Consider the following 19,018-nt stretch of genomic DNA (forward strand, 5'->3'; position numbering starts at 1 on the left):
TTAGTTTTTCTTGGATTTGTGGCACCCAGGCTTTTTCTGGAGGAAGCAGCAAGACCATTGGTTTTGGCCAATTTCCTTCTTCAGAAAGCAGAGCGTCAAGATGGTCTCATGAGTCAAAATGAAACTAAGATTTGCCTACAAACTATTAACTTCTTCAGTAACATTTTTGTCTAGACCACCTAGACTGCATATGTGCTGCCTCAGAGCATTTGAAAAGCAAGGCACCTTCTAAACTTCATCACAGCTGCACCAGCTGGGATACTCTGATGACTTGGAGACAGAAGAAGGAATATGTTCATTAAATCTCCATACAAGGTTGAGTAATGAGGGCTGCAGCTATGTTGCAGGACAGGTTTAAAATTAAAAATAGTTTTTACAGTATTTTTCTTTTAGAGAAATCCTGTAAGGACCTGAGACAAGTGCAAGATTCTGCACATGAAGAGAAGAATCACCATGTACAAAATGGGAAACAGCTGACTAAGGTAGTAACAAGAAAGAAAGAAAGAGGGAGGGACGGAGAAAGGGAGAAAGAAAGGAAGGAAGGAAGGAAAGGAAGAAAGGAAAGGAAGGAAAGGAAGGAAAGGAAGGAAAGGAAGGAAAGGAAGGAAAGGAAGGAAAGGAAGGAAGGAAGAAAGAAAGAAAGAAAGAAAGAAAGAAAGAAAGAAAGAAAGAAAGAAAGAAAGAAAGAAAGAAAGAAAGAAAGAAAGAAAGAAAGAAAGAAAGAAAGAAAGAAAGAAAGAAAGAAAGAAAGAAAGAAAGAAAGAAAGAAAGAAAGAAAGAAAGAAAGAAAGAAAGAAAGAAAGAAAGAAAGAAAGAAAGAAAGAAAGAAAGAAAGAAAGAAAGAAAGAAAGAAGAAAGAAAGAAAGAAAGAAAGAAAGAAAGAAAGAAAGAAAGAAAGAAAGAAAGAAAGAAAGAAAGAAAGAAAGAAAGAAAGAAAGAAAGAAAGAAAGAAAGAAAGAAAGAAAGAAAGAAAGAAAGAAAGAAAGAAAGAAAGAAAGAAAGAAAGAAAGAAAGAAAGAAAGAAAAGAAAGAGGAAGTCTATGTGTTGTACAAGATGAATAAGCCACAGGTATGCAGTGTTACTTAAAAAATTCCCCAAAAACACAGCAACAAATGTTGACAACGTAATCAACACTTGCAGATGGTAGTCTACAAAGATCTTAAAGTAACTTTCCTGTTTAACTTGTCAGTGGTAAGACATCTTACATCCAGGTTTGGGTGCCTGGTTTCAAGTAAGATAAAGGTAACTGGAAAGAATCCAAAAGAAGCCAGTCAAAATGGAGGACCCAACTCAAGAGAAAAGTGACCTATAAAAACACGTTTAATGGGGTTGTGTTGCATAAGACAGAAAAGGCTGCATAATGCAGGAAAGGGCATGACAATATTTTCAAGTCTACAGTTTGTTACAGAAAGAAACTAGTCTGTTCTTGGCCTCAGCAATGGCCAGGATGAGAAGTACCAAGCTCAAATTACTGTAATGTAGATTCCAGTAAGACTTTAGGAAATGCGATGTAGTTCCTATCATTGGAAATCTCCAACTCTGGCTGACCTACATCAGGAATAACAGGTTTATCACATTCAGTGGACAGTGGGAGACTTTCTTGTCATAGGATACTTTACATACAGTTGTTATGAGGCCATTAATCAAAATCAAAAAATCAAGTTAAATACCTGAAACATGCAATATCCAGTAATGGCTGGTTTGAAACCCTCAGCACAACAGCCTTTTCTGCAATGGCTGAGCACACCCAAGACCATGCTTACAGTGGAGTCCTGACCCTGAGGATGCTTCTTCCCCAGAAGCACTGATATCCTGGGGTGTTAAGCACGCAATGTACGTAATAAATGTATGTAAGCATACCTACAAAACAGCCAACCAAGGACATTTTCTGCAGCTAAAGAAAGGTCAGCAGAAGAGAACTGGCTGACTGCTTCTCTGACTGGCCAGGACTTAGACCCCACAGACTGTGCCTTGTCAAATCCATCCGAACCGAACCTCCTGTGTGGCACTTGCCCACCACACACAGTTAATCAGGGTCCAGAGTCTGCTTTTAATGTCATTTCTTCCACAATTCAGATTCACTCAGCCTTGCTGAGCTATAACTAAGAGGTTCCTTTACTGAGGTGTTTAGTATAACCACTGGTTTATTCTTAATTCAGCAATATGAAGCCGAAGACTACGTGCATCTAAAACAAACACACTGTACACTACATGTCGTGTTCATGAATTGTCCTTTTGTACTTACTTTCTAAACAGCTAGTAAGTACATAAGAACCACTTTAGCCATTAAAAGGTATTCATGCAAGAAAAACTTCAGCCATTACTCAAGGTTATACTTTGGGAAGTATATATTGGGGTGTTTCTCATTTTGTGTATACTCCTCAATCCAATAAAAAATATCTTTTGTGGACTTCCATTCATCTTTTCATGGAATGCACACTTCCTCTCTGTTAGTCCAGTGCCCATTTGTCAGTCATACTCTCAAGTTTCTCATTACTTCATGAAGTTATTACAAAGATTACACTTCATATTCTCCATACTTTTCATATTTTTGTTTCTATATTTTCTATGTCATATTGAAATTGTCACTCTTGAGAAAAACTGCATTGCTTGAACTGTCTACATCTTATCTGATGTAAAAATTTATTTTCCTTTATCAATCTAAATATGCCTTCCGATAACTGTTTTTATTGTCTGGCATGTATTATTTTGCCTTTATCTGTATTTATGGGAAGATATATGAGACATGAAGAAATATACACTGCAGGTTGTCCAAATGAATAAATCCAATTGAAAATCATAGTGATCAATTCTGTAGCCAAATAATATTCTTATTATTCCTGTATGAAACAGGATTTTAGAATTTCCGCAGCATTAAAATCATAAGCTTTTTTTTTTTGTATAAAGCCTTTTCCAAATCTGTAGTTTGAGTCTTCATTCTGCCAATGCCCTATATGCAAACAAATGCTGCAATTAGTCTCTAAAATCATGCTATTAAATAAACAAAAAAATTCCAACATTTATTCTTATTTGTTTCCTGAATGTAGAGACTCCTAGGCTTGTATATTTTTTCTCTATAACCAGTTTCTAGGACTGTTAGAAACACTTTGTTTGTTTGTTTATTTTAAAATGAAAGCTGCAATTCACAGGTGTTCACATAATTCCTGATGAATTGTGTGAATGTTTTCATGCAGAAAAACAGCTATTTTTCTGAAACTCATGAGACTATGAGAAGAAAGAGTAACATGAAATTCCAAAATTAATCCAAGGAATGGCAACTTTTATTCCAAAGGATATCTATACAACAACTACCAGGAGTAACTATGAGGTATCTCAGATAATACCTTGTATCAGAGAACACTGAATGTGTTTAGATTATTCTGTTCATTAATTGTCAGAGCACTATGAAGTTCTAATTGGAATATTTGAGATACTATTACAAAAATGTGAAAGGCAGGGAATTAATACCTGTTCTCAACAGAATTCTAAAAGAGAGAAATATGATCCACAGAGCTTGTTAGCCAGATTCAGTAAATGTATGTCAATACATTCTGAAATGGTTAGATGTCCTTCACTGCACATAACAGTAATATCCCTAGGCCACAGCTGCAGCATGAGCTTAACTCAGAACTCAAGGCTTTACCCAAAGCTCATCATCAGCTGAGAAACATACTGCAGAGGATTTCAGTAAGCATGAAATGCCAGCATGCCTGTCTACCCATGAACCAGAATTTGGTATTTGAGTCATTGGGTTATTCCACAGAAACAATAAGCAAAGAGAATTACAGCACATGCCTAGCTGGTGCCTACAGTCTCCCAGTGTTAGGAGGCACTGCCTGTTGGTATTCCCTCAAATAGTTTTTTCAATGTATTCTATGCTTCTTCACATCTGTTGTAGCTGTCCTACATAAAAGATGAGAACTCGTATACATGGTATACAAGTGTATACATCCCTCAGTGTGAAAATGGTGTGCAGACAGAGTGAATGAGTTTTCGCAGGGGCTGAAGGGCAGGTAAGTTGAACATCCTGTGGACTACACCTCCTTCTCAGTGAACATGGCCATCATGCCCACATAAGAATCCTACTGATCCCTCAGGCACAGTTGCCTTCATCCCCTCCACCCATTCAGAACAAGTTTTAGCTCTTAATTCTCATTAAACAAATCAGTGAATAATAACTAAACTATTGCTGTTATTATAACTTAGAGGACAAAACTGGTAAAAGACAATAGAGGAATTTTGTTTAATTCTAGAGAGTTGTGCATTTAAATATTTACTACAAGTAAATGTGCCAAGTGGAAACTTCCCCAGCCAAATATTTGTTTCTTACTGGCTAGCTCCTACTGTGTCTATCTCAGCATGTGAGAGCTTATCCAGTGAATATATAGTACTAAGGATCTTTTGCAAGTGAGTTAAATACTGTTCCTGTCTTTCTTGCTTCACTACACTTGTTTTGATCCTTCCTGAAAAGACTAATGACCTCTACCATCTTTAGGAGATCAAAATTACAACCCAAGATATCAAATATCAGGCAGACAACTTAATAGCAAACATACATCAAAAAATGCTGGCTAGCCAGGTTTTTCGATTAATTAAGTTAAATTTCAGTAATATTTTTCCCTTCAGGACATGAGAGCAAACATTGAACAAACACACTCAAAAAACTTTGTCAAGGACTACCATTGAAAACACAATCTAAGTTGCATTCAGGGAAGGACAAGCATTTCAGGACCAATTGCTGCCTCTGTCTCTCTTCTTCTACTTCCCCCACCACCCCTAAAAACCAACCAGACATCTTTGTTTAGATTTTGGTTTTTTTTTCAAAAAACGAAAAACCCTCAGTGAACACTCTAAAGTGGAATGGGAAAAAAATAAAGACCAGAACGCCCTTTTTAAAATTACTGAGTTTAACCAGTTAAAAAACTTAGAAACCTATTATTATGTAGCATTATACAGAAAAACATATTATATTGCTAAAGAACTATACAGCTATTTCGTAGTCCACAGCTTGTCTGTAGCTCAGTTTTCAAGCGCTACATTATAGTGCAGGAACAAGGTCTGGGAATCAGCATCTCAGCATCTTTCTAGATAGATTTCTACAGATGTCCTAAATCAAACTATATTTAGGGCAAATATTTAGGTTTTAAAAAGGCAAAGGTTTACTTTTATACCTCTAGCCCTCTGGAAGGTTGTCATAGCTCCTACAGACCACTGAGTTCAAGTCCATCACCTCATCAGAGTGGACACATTTTTGGAGGAGCCATAATGCAACGTTGCCAGCACTTGAAAGAATTTGTATTTCTCTTACAGCCCCAAATTCCTGTAGCTGTCTAAAACTCCATTGTTTTTGCCTAAAAGAACTTCCAGTCCCTGAGGGTTATCCAGAAAAAAACTAAATGTAACCAACACAACATGGCATCTCTAAAAGCTAAGTACACAGACCTCAAGGAATGTGTAGCCTTAAAACATCAGTAACATTGAATAGACTACACCTTCTGTCACAGTACCATCAGCTAGAATTGTCTTGAAGTATGAATCCTGGTATGCTCCCTTTTCTGCTTGGGGCTCTCCTTCTTCCTTTTAGTCTCTCCACCTCTCAGATGCTACTTTTACAGGATTTACTGGCAATGACAGCTGAGCAGCATACCCCTGCAAGAACTTCATCAGTTCTGTTGTGAATCTGTTCAGTCTTTGGGAGAACTGTGCTGCATGCAAGTGCATCTGTCTGAAGCACATAAAAAAATCAGAGTTCCTAGTACTTTATACCAAGGTCTTACATCCACCTATGAGTCTCCAGCTCCCCTTCATGCAGTGTTCTTTTATAAAATTTGCAAGGCATCACATCCACCATTAATCAGCAGTAAAAACTGGAGCCTGCCTCAGAGAGAAGGTAAGTGCATCTAGGTTTTCTCCTCAGTCCTGTACCATTTCCTGAAGCTCTCTTTGCAGTATTTGTGGCTCATTGGACTGGAAATCATTAAGAACAATGAAAAGTTCAGAAAACTAGTTACTGTTGATGAAGAAAGGTGAGCACCCAGGTTATTATACCACAAATCTGGATTTTGTATTAATTCTTTTAACCTCAGAACCAACTCACCCTCTCTGCATTTCAGAGCAGGCATTTCAAAGGGAGGGCTGAGGTTCAAATGAAAGCTATGCATGGGATTTCCCAGGCATCTCTTTTGCAACAAAAGACCAATCGCACTTAAGTGGAAGTGTGGACACATGGAAGGGGAGCAGGCTTGCGCTCTGCACTCCCTCACTCAGACCCCACAGCAGCCAGGCCTCTGGGGCTGTGCCCACTGCCTTACCCTAGAGACAGGCTCCATTCTCCAGGGCAGGTGAGTGGTATGTGTGGCATCAGCAGCACAAGGCATGCTGGGGTACCACATGGAGGGAAGCTGGCAACTGTGTGTAGCTGCTCTTGAAGAACCTGGAAATAAGGGTGAAAAATACAGACTAAAAACCCAAAATGAACAAAAATAGGATTCTCTTCTGTTTGCATTGAGATGCTTAGCACGCAAGTATTTATTTGGCAAGTTTGCTACAGTCTCACAGTATTAAAAAGTCTTTGACAGAGTTTGAGCTTTTCCTCCTCCTGCCAAGAAATTTTAAAAACCTAAACCAAATTAGGTGCTCCAAGTTTGTTAGAATTAAAATTAAACCCAAACATAATGCAGAAAGCATCGTTTCAACTGTTCCATGGGGAGAAAAGTAGCAAAGTGAACATAACAAAAATACAAACGTTTCCTTGTTCCTTCCTAATTGCCTAATTGGTTTTGAGAAAGCTAAGTGATTCAAGAGTACTTTATAAACACCAGTTCTCTTCGAGCAGCATGCAGTGCAAGTTAAACCCAGTTAGCTCTAAAGCAAAGACTTCCTAGAGCAACCACCTGGCATCGGGATCTAAAAGTGTTATTAGGCATCTAATCATCCTTCTTTTCTGTGTAATCTGGGGAGCTGCTGGCCCTAGGAGAGCTCAGGGTGCCTGCCTGAGAGGGTTAAACAGGGTCACTGATTTAATGTGGATTCAGAACCCAACTTTGGTCCTTTCGCAGTATTAGGGCAGGAGGAAGGGCCGGCGGAGGAAGGGCGGGCCACGGCTCCGTCTGCAACGCGCCTCGGCCGGGGTCAGACCCGCTCCGGGGGCCTCGCACCGGTTCTGCATCTGCGTCCCTCCCCGGCCCACGCCCGGGCTGCTCCCGGAAAACTCCTCGGGACATCGTCACTCTCCGTCGGCCAACTCCATCCCGGGCACTTCTCGGCAGCCTGCCCGGCTCCCCCGCCGCTGGGGACGGGACGGAGCCGCGAGGTTGGGCTGCGCCCCGGGGCAGCCCCCAGCCGGCCCCCGCAGGGGCAGCCGCGCCGCCCGTCCCCCGCCAGCACTCACCATATTACAGATGGAGGCGATGTTTCTGACAGTCATTAGTCTAAAGGTTGCAGCGATCCCACACCGCCATCTTTATAAGGTGAAAACAGCCCCGCTCATGGTGGGAAGAGCGCAGGAAGGGATAGGGGGCGGCGGCGGCTCCTGCTCCGGGGCTGGGATAAAAGCGAGAGGAGGGGACTACACAGGCACCCTTTGCGCCCGCAGAGCGGCGAGAAGGACGGACCTTCCCGGCCTCCCTCCTCCGGCCGAGTGACCGGGAGCTTCAGCAGCGCGGGGAGAGCGGCCGCATCTCCGCTCCTTCCGCCTGTGCCTCTCGCACGGTCCGCAGGGCCCCGGGCTCCCGCTGGAGCGCTCAGCCGCGCCTCTGCGCCAGCCGGCACCGCGCTAATCTCTCCCTTCCTCCTCCTCCTCCTCTTCCTCCTCTCCCGGCGGCTGCCGTTGCCGCTCGCCGCTCCATCGCAGCGCCGCGCCTGCTGATGCGCTCTGACAGCGCCGGGGACGGGAAGAGAAGGGAAGGGAAGGTCAGAGGCAGTGCCGGGCACAGGGCACCCAGCGGGCCTGGCGGGGCGGCCGCCGCCGCAGCCAATGCGCTGCGGGGCCGAGGGGGCGCGGAGGCGCTGCGCCCGCCGCCCCTCCGGACGGGCCCTCCGACAGGAGCCGCGGTGCTTTAATCACCGGGCCTGGAATGGCCACGGGGCTGGGAATCCCGGCCTCGGTGCGTGCACAGCCATACCGGCAGGCAGCTGGGTGAAGGACAGGAAGGCAGGACGACGTGGATGTATGGCAGGAACGGCGGCACTGTGCTTTGGAACATGCTCACCCCACCTAATTAGGAGGTACACAGGAGCCCAGGCACTTGCAAAATCCAGAACCGTAGGCTGGAATGTAATTTACTGCCCTCACTTGGTGCTTTGTATTGTCATTCATGCAGATAACATTTATCTTCACAGATGCTCTTTTGGTACTGTCCCCACACCATGTGCTCACCACAAATTCACAACATCTAGCATTTATACGACACAGTTAATGTAATAATCTCAGGTTCTCTTCAAACACAAGCAAGTCGAGGCCCATGCCTTTCTCCAAGGCAGAGCAGTGTAAGTATATTAAATTCACACACGTGACAATAGGCCCAAGGTTGTTAAATAGCTAACTGGAGGTCACATAGCAAATCTCTGAGAGAAGCAAGAGCAGAGTTCAGCTAGGGCAAACCTCATCTTAGAATTCCCCTTTCCTTAGCAGATGTTGCTTTTTTTCAGCAAGAGCCTAAGGCCCATTTATTGTTCCTCTGCTGTGCTGGGAAAATCATTCAAATAAAGAGAGAACTACTAGCATTTCTACAGACACCTCTGTTCCTAACAGCACCTGAAAGGTGGCATGCTCATTCCTGGCTACACCTTTCATTTCATGATGCTAGAATAAAATAATTGCAGCCTATAGAGCCTGGGTCCACAGCCTTCATTTACAGGAAACATTCTGAAGTCAGTATTTTTTTAAATTATAATTTCAAAAAAAGATCTATGATTACTAGTAAAATCTGGCATCAGCAGTAACATCTAAAGATAAATTCCTGCCCTGAAAATACTGTTAGGTAAGTGGCCTTAATCCAGCTCACTGTGGACAAGTGCCTGCTTTATAAAAACGGTATCAAATTTGGCATTAGTTGGTATCTTGCTGAGAGTTTCAGCAAAGAAACTCAAAATCGAGTTGTCACAGAGACAGAATTTTCTTTCCTCCTTAAGTTGGATTAGTTATATTAAATCATTGCAGACATTCAACATACAGGATGGAGAAAGATTTTTGGACATAATGGAGTGAAGTCCACAGGGCCACTAAACTGCTTCATAAATCCGCAAATCACTATGCAAAAGAGCCATTAAATAACATCACTGAGAAAAAAAATTATCTTTGGTATAATTCTATTAAGTTCATGGTCTTACATTATGTGTGAATTTGATCCCAAGTGTTTAATTTGCTTAAACTCAGAGGACTGGATTACACATAATATGACAGGTTTTCTCAACATAACCAGGGAAAATGGGAGTTAAGCCAACATGTCAGGACTGAAGCAATCAAGGTCTGATTAGTTTCCAGTGCATTTCTAAGTAGCCTGGACAGTACTGCACCATCCCTGGTTTTTAAACTGATGCCTGTTATTACACAAGCCTAATTATGTATTCTTTGCTGTAGCCTGCTTATTCCAATTTACTGTGGAGAATCATAATTGCTATCAGTGAAAAGTTATGGAACAAACAAATGGGTTTGAAAGGTGATTAAAAATTTAAATGACACAAAATGCAGTATCTAATAAAGCCATTTGCCTCACGTATATTTTAATGTCAATAACATTACTTCCATAATACAAACCCCAGAGAAATCATAGAATGCGTGAAGACAAAAAAGAAAAAAGTGGTATTTCCATACTTCTTTTTTTCTTAAATGCCAATTACTTGACTTCAGGGTAAGTTTTCTGTTGTTTCTGTTCGTTAAACTTTTTTGACACAAAATTAAATTGCTACTGATTAAGCACGTACTGGTTGTTCAAGGGAATATTTGTCAACATGCACATACATCATTCTGTGAAGAATTCAGTATCATATTCCTTAATGCTAGTATAAATACTTTCATTTAAAGGTGGACACTTTTCTTGTCTTTTTTTCTGAAGATAAATAATAAATATAGAGAATAATATACAAGTGTATTTGTGTCAGTTTGAAAATAGTCTAGCACTGTCTTTTTTGCTCTTCAGACATATCAAAACAGGAAAGAAGAAAGAAACTTTCATGCTGGAAATGGACTAGTGTCTGGTTTTGGTTTTTTCTGCTGTTGTCATTTTCAGGAATAGAAACTTTATTCCTGTCGCTGTTTGAAGATAAAAAAGTGCTAAGCAATGCAACAGATACTAGTAACAAACTTTATAGGAATTGTATAAATAAAGAACAGTGCACAATTGTTTCCACTCCAAAGCATTGCCCTATCTCCTTACAACAAACAACCAACCCTGTGTTTCTTCTTAGTGTTAGACAAAGAGAAGGAAAACAAAGGACTATTTATAACCTAAGAGTGCTTATATAATTTCTGTTGAAAGGTCAAAAAATACCTCCTGCATTTAATTTTAGATCTGTCTTGGTCTCATCTGGTTTTACGCTTGAACATTTCTATTTCACTGCATAAAATATGGACCTATTGTAAATATCCTCTTTGGCTAGCAGAGGCATGGATTTCCATAACATTTTCCACCAGACTTTTCAGAGTATTTTGCAAGTATTCACCAAATACTTGCAAAGTTAACTCAGGAGAGTTGGTAGCAAATCTGAGACTAGAATATCTGTTCATTCTGTGCTACAAAGAGGATATTGCATTTCCTCTCCAGAAATCTTGTAAAATTCCACAGAGGGTTCATTTATGTTTTTCTTGTAATAAACTTGGGTCCAGAAGTGGGTAATCATCAGTCAGTTTGCTGAACAAATGTTTGGAACAGATCAAATTTAGGATATATTTCCAACCAATTAAAAGGTCATTTTAATGGAAAAGGGAGTTAAAACAATACTAAGGCTTCCTGAAAGCATGGAAAATACATAAGAATTATAGGAGAATTCAGATGTCCGAAATATTACAGTGCTGACAATGTAGGTTTAGAATTTTACAATTTTTAAAATGTTTTGTATATAATATTAAATTATGTTCTACCAAAAAATAGCAAAATATCTTTAACAAAATGGCAAATGTGTAGACACAAGAATGAGAAATCGGGATTTTCCATGAAGCTTGGCCTCATTCCAGAACAGACTGGTGGCTTTAGTACAATGCCAAATACCAGCTTGCAGCCTATGGATTGAATCTGTGGCACATGGCTCATAGCAAGTCCATGGAAACCACTCCATCTGCACCTGACATTCTAATGGCAAGAGTGAGTTGCAGTCCATGAACAATTCATGGAAATCCATAGAAAATGTGCAGAGTCTAAAACCAAAATATCAACCCAACTTTGGAATTACTATTTTTCTTTAAGACTGTCATCTTCAAAACAACCCCTACCCAACATTTTCAAATTATCTGAGAAATTATTTCTCTTGATTCAAAATACTGTAAAACTTCATGTTTTTGTGATAGTATGACTTGTCAGGATTCTAAAGATAAAGCATAGAAATAAAACTGCATTAAATTGATCCCTGAATCTTGCCTATCTTTTGCTAGTTTAAACATTTTAGAGTTGGCAAGTAGAGAATACCACCTCTTCATTTTTCTCAGAAATTATTACTTTACAGAAGAAAACAAAACACTTTATAGCATCTTGTGGAATCCTCTGACTCCTCCCCCTCAGGGACATCCCCAGGGCCTTGCCTTGGGAGAATACATCATAAAGTTTTCCCCACCTCAGCGGACAGAGAGGACTAAGCCATGATGCTCTGCAGCACTACTGCCAATCTACGTTAGATTGCCTCCCCCATTGGCCAGTGGATGCTGCCCACCCCAATTACTCCTCCCTCATCCCCCCTACAGGGTGCTGCCCTTTGTCCTTTGCTGTGCCCTCAGGGCACTGGCCACTGACCCCACGCTGAAGTCATGCAGGCCACATGGTTCTGTCTTTTGTCTCTGCTCCCTTTGGCAGGGTGGACGCAATAAACCCCAGCTGGAATAGACCATGCACAGAGCCTCCCTGTCTTTCCTCTGCTGAGCTCTCTGTGGTGTGTGTGTGTGTGTATGGGCTTGAAATGGCTGCTCTGGAGGCCTCACTCTGAGCAGCTTCTGAAGGAGACCTGCCAAAGAAGGTTGCAGCACTTCTGCCACTCTGCCACACTGCAACAGCATCTGACATCATCATTTTTTGGCCGCACACCACATCTGGAAGGCCAAAGACAGCAGAACAAGACAGAAGCAAGTACATGGCTGTTGAGGTACCAAAAGCTGGCTGAGTAGATACAAGGGGTCGAAGAGTTCTCTAGTGAAAGCCATTGCATTCTAGTCTATGAAGAGGCTGTTAAAGCCTCTGCAGCCAGTCCGAGTCAATCATGGCCGGGAGCTGTGAATATCTCATCACACCTTACCCCTGCCCTTTTCCTTCCACTTGAGTTTCACATACACTGTGTTAAGAGCTTGGAACAGTGACTGTAATAGAACTTCAGTGCTCTGTAAATAGTACTGACCTTCCCCACTCTCATTACTCAAGGAAAAATATTCCCACCTTTCCAGAAGGAAGACTCTTGAAGAATGGCCTCTTCATCAGGTATATTATTTGTGGAGAGTTTAGTTCAGGCATGGCTTGAGGAAAAAGGCCATGAAGCCATGCAATTGAGAGAAAAGTAACAGGTAGCTGTGAAGCAGTTCCAAAGCAGTTCCCAGCCTGACTTCTATAAACAATTAGTCTCTCTCAGGCATCATTGTATAAACAATAAGGTTCTCAGGCAGTCTTCCCATAACAAAGGTAACACCCCCTCTCGGAAAAGATGCCACCCTGGGAACAGATATGGAAGTTTTGGGAACCGTTCATATCACAGTGAGAACACTGGTTTTATTTTGTGTAAACAATCAACGGTATTGTAAAACAAAAGGAGTGGTTAGAGTTTTCTCTGTTAGCCTATCATAAACCTGGATTTTGGAATATGCATGAAGTTCATTAACACTATTATTTAAGCTGGCTGATCGATCAATAAACTCGAGTTCGATGCATTATAGGATGGTCGTTCTCCCCTCACTTCAACAATTATTCAGCAAGGGAGCTCACAAGAAAACTTTACTGGCATTTTTCTTACCTATACAAAATGTGTTTTCAGGTGGAAAAACACTATTTAAATTCTAATCGTACATATTAGCTGGAAAGAGATAACAAAAACTTTTAACCATGGAAGTAATTTATCAAACAAAAAGAGACTCACTGAGCAAAAATAACAGAAAATTGAAGTTTTTACAGAAATATATTGATATTTCTGCCTCTGAAAAGGAAATAATGATTCTGGCTTGCCTTCCTCTTCTCCAAAGATTGTATTTAACATTTTTATTCTCTTTTACAGGCTCCAATTTTAACTCACAAACATTCTGAGGACAAAAAAAAAGCCCAAAGGACAGATAAGCTGTAACTGGCATTTAGTCTATTTTCAGCATGAATTTAAAATAGTCTTTACATTCTATGAAATTGTGCATAAATTAAATTACACTTTTATTACATTACATTACATCTCAAAGTTTTAACCAAATTTAACCACACACAAACACACACATACACACATATATATAAAAATATAAATAAAAGTCTTTTACATTTTAAGACTTCAAACATGACAATTATTTAATGCTACTGAATACTAATACTACTTTGCAGGTAATTCACCTGCAAAGACTGATGGACACAATGAGGTTTTACTTGATTGATTTTCCTTCATTGTGGAGAAAGACAGTAAAATTGAAGTGAAATGTTTATGACAATTGCACATTGTGGTAAGCTCCTGATGTTCTTAAACAAGTTGTTTTCAAGAGTCTTTCTTCTGTGAGAAGCATCAAAGCATCAGAGACTTTGAGACTTAATTCTTGCATGTGACAAAGAGAGACTTGGCTAATTAGAGCATCACTCTTCAATATTTGAACAAATTAATTCAGGTCACCCACCTCCTCAAAAAGCTCAACACTAATCTACAAAATAAGACACCCTGCTGCCACTTAATAAATTTCAAAATGCCCTCATGATAACTGGATTTCCTACAAATTCTGCTCATGACCAGGCCTGTATTTCTCCCAGTTAGTTAAAATTAACCTGTACCCAGATCCACCAATATTGTGGTCTTTCCCTCAAGTCCCCAAAGTACCCAAGCTGTGGGCAGACTCAGTGCCCAGCTGAGAAGTTCATTCAGATAAAAGTTACATCCCACGCACATGGAAACAGCAGATCTGCCTGCAGCCTTGTAGGCAGCAACTTAGTGGTTACAGCCCTATAACAGGAAATGAGACAACTAACATGCAAGTAAAGGGGCTCAAATCCACATCTGATCCTTGCAGTAATTTATTAAAGGACAGTTATTTTATTCTATAGAGCAGCTTTGGAATAGGACAGGAAGGTCAGGTAGACTCTGCATTTCTTCTCTTGAAGTTGTGCCGCTATCAGACACAAAAGTTTCATGGAGCCAGAGAGAAGGCAAACAATACAAACTTTGTATTGGGGAAAACAGAAGAAAACTTCTGAGGGGCAAGAAAAAGGTGTAGGATTATGTGAATTATTAAAATGCTCAATTAGGATGGATACTGATCACTGGTTTGCTGTGGATTGCTGGTTTTCTGTGTAACAGAAGTGCCAGTTTACTTTCTGTACTGGAAGAGAAGAAAGCAAACTTGACATAAATCCCACTGGCATAAGTGCTAAAAATTTAAAGATTGAATACCACTTCATCTTTTTGACTACATTACGGAAAAAGACTGATCTGACTTAGGTGTCTGACCACAGAAAATAGTCATTGCAAAAGGAGCCCACTTGAAATAACTTAAAACTACATGTCTCACAAATTTATCTCCAGAGACTGATTTACCTGCAGTCCTAAGACTGGTTTTGAATCTGGGTGTACAGACAATAAACTGTCACAGGGTTAATCTGCAACAATGTTTTGAGCGTCAAGAATTAGAAGAGGTAACTAGAAGTGGAAGGAAACAATTTCTAGAATCATCCCTTGATTGCAACTATGTGACTATTTGTTTCAGGCTGCATCAGATTGGTTAGCTCTGTTGAGAGTGATTTGAATGCAGGGTTCAGATTAGAGATAGTGGGCCAACTCGTTGTTTTCTTTCTACACACTTTACAGGTGGAACTCGGCGTGAGCCAGGACATATTCCTCCTCACTGAGACAGGAAGGTGTGAATTATCAGCAATATACACACCTATTTGAGAAGCAGGGCCTTTCTCCCTCCGCAGTGTGTCCCGAGGAAGCGGCGAGCCCTTCAATTCAGTTTGGACAATGCTTTCAGACACAGGATGTGATTCTTGGGGTGTCCTGTGCTGGGCCAGGGGTTGGACTTGAAGATCCTGATGGGTCCCTTCCACCTCAGTACATTCTATGATATATTGTGATTCCTGCCTACCAGCTTTGCGAAGTCTCTGTCCTACAAACTACTAATTCCCTGTTTATGCTAATCTGCTCGTACTCACTCCAAACCCTCTTAGCAGCATCCCCAGACGGGCGGCCCGTTCTATCTGGGGCAGAAGAGCCGCAGAGCTGCGCACCGTGCTGAGGGCTGGCTCGCAGGCCAGGCCTGCTGGCCCCGCGTCACGGCTGGCGCGCAGCCCGGCACAGCTGCACGGCATGGCCAGGGCATTAGCGAGGCTCGGGGCTTTACCTCGCCATCCTCAGACAGCTCCTAAGCCTCCTAAGCACGGCTTAGACAGGAGTTTAGACAGAGATCAGCGGTATTTAATGCCTCAAACCCGCTACACAGCTGCCACTTCGCACCGAAGGCACTTTTGTTTCCCAGTGTTAGACGTCTGCGGGCACCCAGAACTCGGCCCGGGGAGGAATGGACGAGCGTGCCCCCGCAAAAGCCTTGATCTGACCCATGGGGACCGCCGCAGGAAGCTCAGCTGCTCAGCCGGGCCGGCCCCTCAGACGCGGCCGTGGCGCGGCCCTGCGGCAGCTCCCGGGCCCTCCGGCTCAGCGCGGCTCGGCCGCGCGGCCCCGCCCCGCCCCACGGGAGGTCACGCGCGCTGTCCTCGCCAATAGGCAGCGGCGGCCGGAGCCGCGTGGGTCTCGCGGGAGCGCGCGGCGGTATTTAGCGGCCGGCGAGGCGCTGCTCCGTCCTTCTGTCCGCCGGCTGTGGGCGCGGTAAGGTGAACGCGGCCGCTCTCAGGGGAAGCCGCCTTGCCCTCCGCACGGACGGGCTTTGGGCCTAGGGGAGGTGGGACACACCTGTGTGGTTTTCCCTTCACATCTTGCCCTCTCGGAGCTTGGCGGTGCTCCGGGGAGTCAACACAGGGGGATAGAGCAGCTTTCCCTCACTAAAACCCAGTGCGGAGCCCTTCCCTCCGCCCTGCATCCTGTCGTGAGGCACAAATGACCCGCGTCCCTCCATTCCCCCCTCGCGGTCCCCTTGCTGCCCGGCTGATGCCTTTCTCCCTCCGCAGTGTGTCCCGAGGAAGCGGCGAGCCCTTCAATGCCCGCCACGGGCAGGAGCCCCGGCGCGGCTGGCCCGGGCAGGCCCAGCGCTGGCGGGCTGCGCTCACGGCCTGGGACGCCCATGGGTGAGGGACACACCGAGCTCAGCGCTCCTACTGCAGCCTGGGGCTGGTAAGAAAAGGCTTCCGGAGTGGAGGGCTATGAATCCTGAGAGTTTTTTAAAACAACAGATATATATATGGGGTGCTGCCCTGTGTCTCTGAGTCAAAATAACTGTCTACATTTGCACTCTTCTGTATTTTAAGTCGCAGCTATTGGGCTGCACAAACCTTGAATCTGAATCACTGCGTTTATTTAGTTTTTTAATGGGCCGCATCAAGAAAATTGCAATTGTAACCTGTGATGTTTAGACTGTAGGCACTTAGGGCTTGGGTTTAGCTGGGCTTGATAATTGTTCAAACAAAGAAAAAAACCCCTCTGTCTTGGGCTTTCCCTGAATATTCTAGTCCACCTGTAACAGTATCATTTGATGTCTCTTGGATGAGTGCTTTATAAGTTATAACAAGGTGTGTGTATATATCTATCTGTGCGTAGACACAAGGTAGCAATGAATTATCTGGCAAAGATTCAGTCAAACCTACAGGCTTATAGTTCACCTCGGTAGCATCAGCACTGAAAGTAATTTAGGCTTAATAAACGTTACATTGTTTAGGATTAAAAGTATATTTTAAAAAATGTTAAAAAGGCATGTTCTATGTAGTTTAACTGGGCTAATGAACATGCCTTATCAACAGATTGAACCAGTAATTGCCATTTGCTCTAGGTTTTGATTTAAAAATAAACTTGTAAATGACTTTCAACAATATAATAGCAACTCTGTAGAATAAACTTTAGAGTTTTAACTTTAGTTAAACAGTATTAATTATAATTTTACAATTTTTTTTGTGTGTTCTCTAGAGGCCTCACATAGCAACCATGCTTGAAATGTTTTAGACATGGGTAATCACACCTAAATGTGAAGCAATGCTCAGGACTTCTTAGGAATAAATAATGCCTTCTCCTTGAAGGTAAGTGTGCTCTGTCTAATGACAATTTCCAACGGTATTTCAAGCAAATTATAGTATCTCTTAGATAGTATATTCAGATCATCCTAGTTGATAAGAAAACACTATAACATGCTAAAATCTACTCCCCTTTTATGCTTTGCCCTCTTAAGTCTGGCAGTGTCTTAAGTGGCCAATACTGAGGGGTATAAAAGTTCTCTTGCAAACCCAGAGGTGAGGCTGAAACTCTTCTTTGGATCATGCTTAGGAGGAACACATTTGTATAACTGCTGAACTTCAAGAAGCTGCTAATCAACTTTGTTAACAGTTTGTAGGAAGATTTTGAACTGTCCTCTTGTTATGATAGCTGAATCTTAATATCATAGGTTTCTCAAATCTTTGTGCTTTGTGAACCTGTGTGATTTGTGCCTTAAGAGTTTCTCATAAATTGTTTGGTCTCCAGGTATGTAATTGTGAAAAGGATTATCAGATAATAGTGGCTGCATTGTCTTCTATTCCTGAAGGAGTTTAATTTACTCCTTGCTGGAAGACAAAGCAAAATAGCTTTGACTGGTGAAAAACTTGTGTGGTAACTCTTAAAACTTTATATAGATTTAGCCAAAAACAAATAGCAAAAATATCACAGGAAAGTCAATGATAGTTACTGATCTGCTTATTCTAATGTAGCTGGTCCTCTGGAATGGAATCCATACTAATGGTATGGGAAATGCAGATCCCATCCTGTACAAACCAAGTAATTTTGTTTAAAAAAAGGCTCTGGCCAAAGGTTAGTGTCATGTAGAAGATTCATGTAGCTCAACCTTAGAGCAGTTACCTGTTTTGTGTGTGCATAATGCTGACTGCAACTGAAATAGAACTTCTTTTACAGGGATGAAGACAACATGTTCCAGGAACTGACATTAGACATCAGTTTATGATTTCCTGAGTGGATGATTTTTGACTTCATACAAGATGATTCCAGTTGTCACCTCTAAGTATCATCTTGGAAGTAGAATTGAGACAAGCAATGGCTTAAATGATAGGTCTTCAATGATAATGTTGAAACAGGCATCTCACCATTTGTTAAAACAGGCTTCCTAACAAAAACTGCTGTAATTTGACTGTGTTTGTGGATTAAAATAAATGAGTAATTATTAAAATAAAAGCATGCTACCAAAACTTTGTGTTTTGAAGGTTTCTTCTTAAGGTATTTTCTGCATGAAGACTTTGTTTCTGTGACAGCACTAAAGTGTTTACATCCATGAAACATTCTTGCCATGTTCAGACTTAAATAATTTAATCTTAAATTTACAAACCCATTGAAAAGGCCCTCTTAATCTTTTATTCTTGGTATCTGAGTATTTTGTAATGCAAAAGCACTGAGATCAATCAGCTAACTTCTAAGTTATTTCATTACACTGTATGTGTTTGCATGTTTTCTACAAAAGAATTATCTCAAACTGAAAAGAACATGTTACCAAGAATCCCATTCCTT

General features: G+C 41.7%; 1 protein-coding gene, 1 long non-coding RNA gene and 1 other non-coding gene across 3 annotated transcripts in view; 2 read left to right on the forward strand and 1 right to left on the reverse strand.

Moving 5' to 3' along the window:
- USP46 (ubiquitin specific peptidase 46) overlaps nt 1–7,797 on the reverse strand; it is a 33,869-nt gene extending 26,072 nt beyond the window's left edge. The window contains exon 1 of the mRNA XM_059471469.1: nt 7,392–7,797. Within this exon, the coding sequence (XP_059327452.1) occupies nt 7,392–7,427 (36 nt within the window). The 5' untranslated portion in view covers nt 7,428–7,797. The remainder of the gene's footprint in view (nt 1–7,391) is intronic.
- Nucleotides 7,798–16,176: 8,379 nt separating this feature from the next.
- On the forward strand, nt 16,177–18,702 carry LOC132072489 (uncharacterized). The gene is made up of 4 exons (XR_009418335.1): nt 16,177–16,189; nt 16,489–16,651; nt 17,438–17,547; nt 18,413–18,702. It is a non-coding gene; the product is annotated as an uncharacterized LOC132072489 (long non-coding RNA).
- On the forward strand, nt 17,684–17,802 carry LOC132072913 (small nucleolar RNA SNORA26). The gene has a single exon (XR_009418434.1). It is a non-coding gene; the product is annotated as a small nucleolar RNA SNORA26 (small nucleolar RNA).
- Nucleotides 18,703–19,018: the final 316 nt, after the last annotated feature.

Source organism: Ammospiza nelsoni, chromosome 4 (genome assembly GCF_027579445.1).
Source record: "Ammospiza nelsoni isolate bAmmNel1 chromosome 4, bAmmNel1.pri, whole genome shotgun sequence".
NCBI classification, from domain to species: Eukaryota; Metazoa; Chordata; class Aves; order Passeriformes; family Passerellidae; genus Ammospiza; species Ammospiza nelsoni.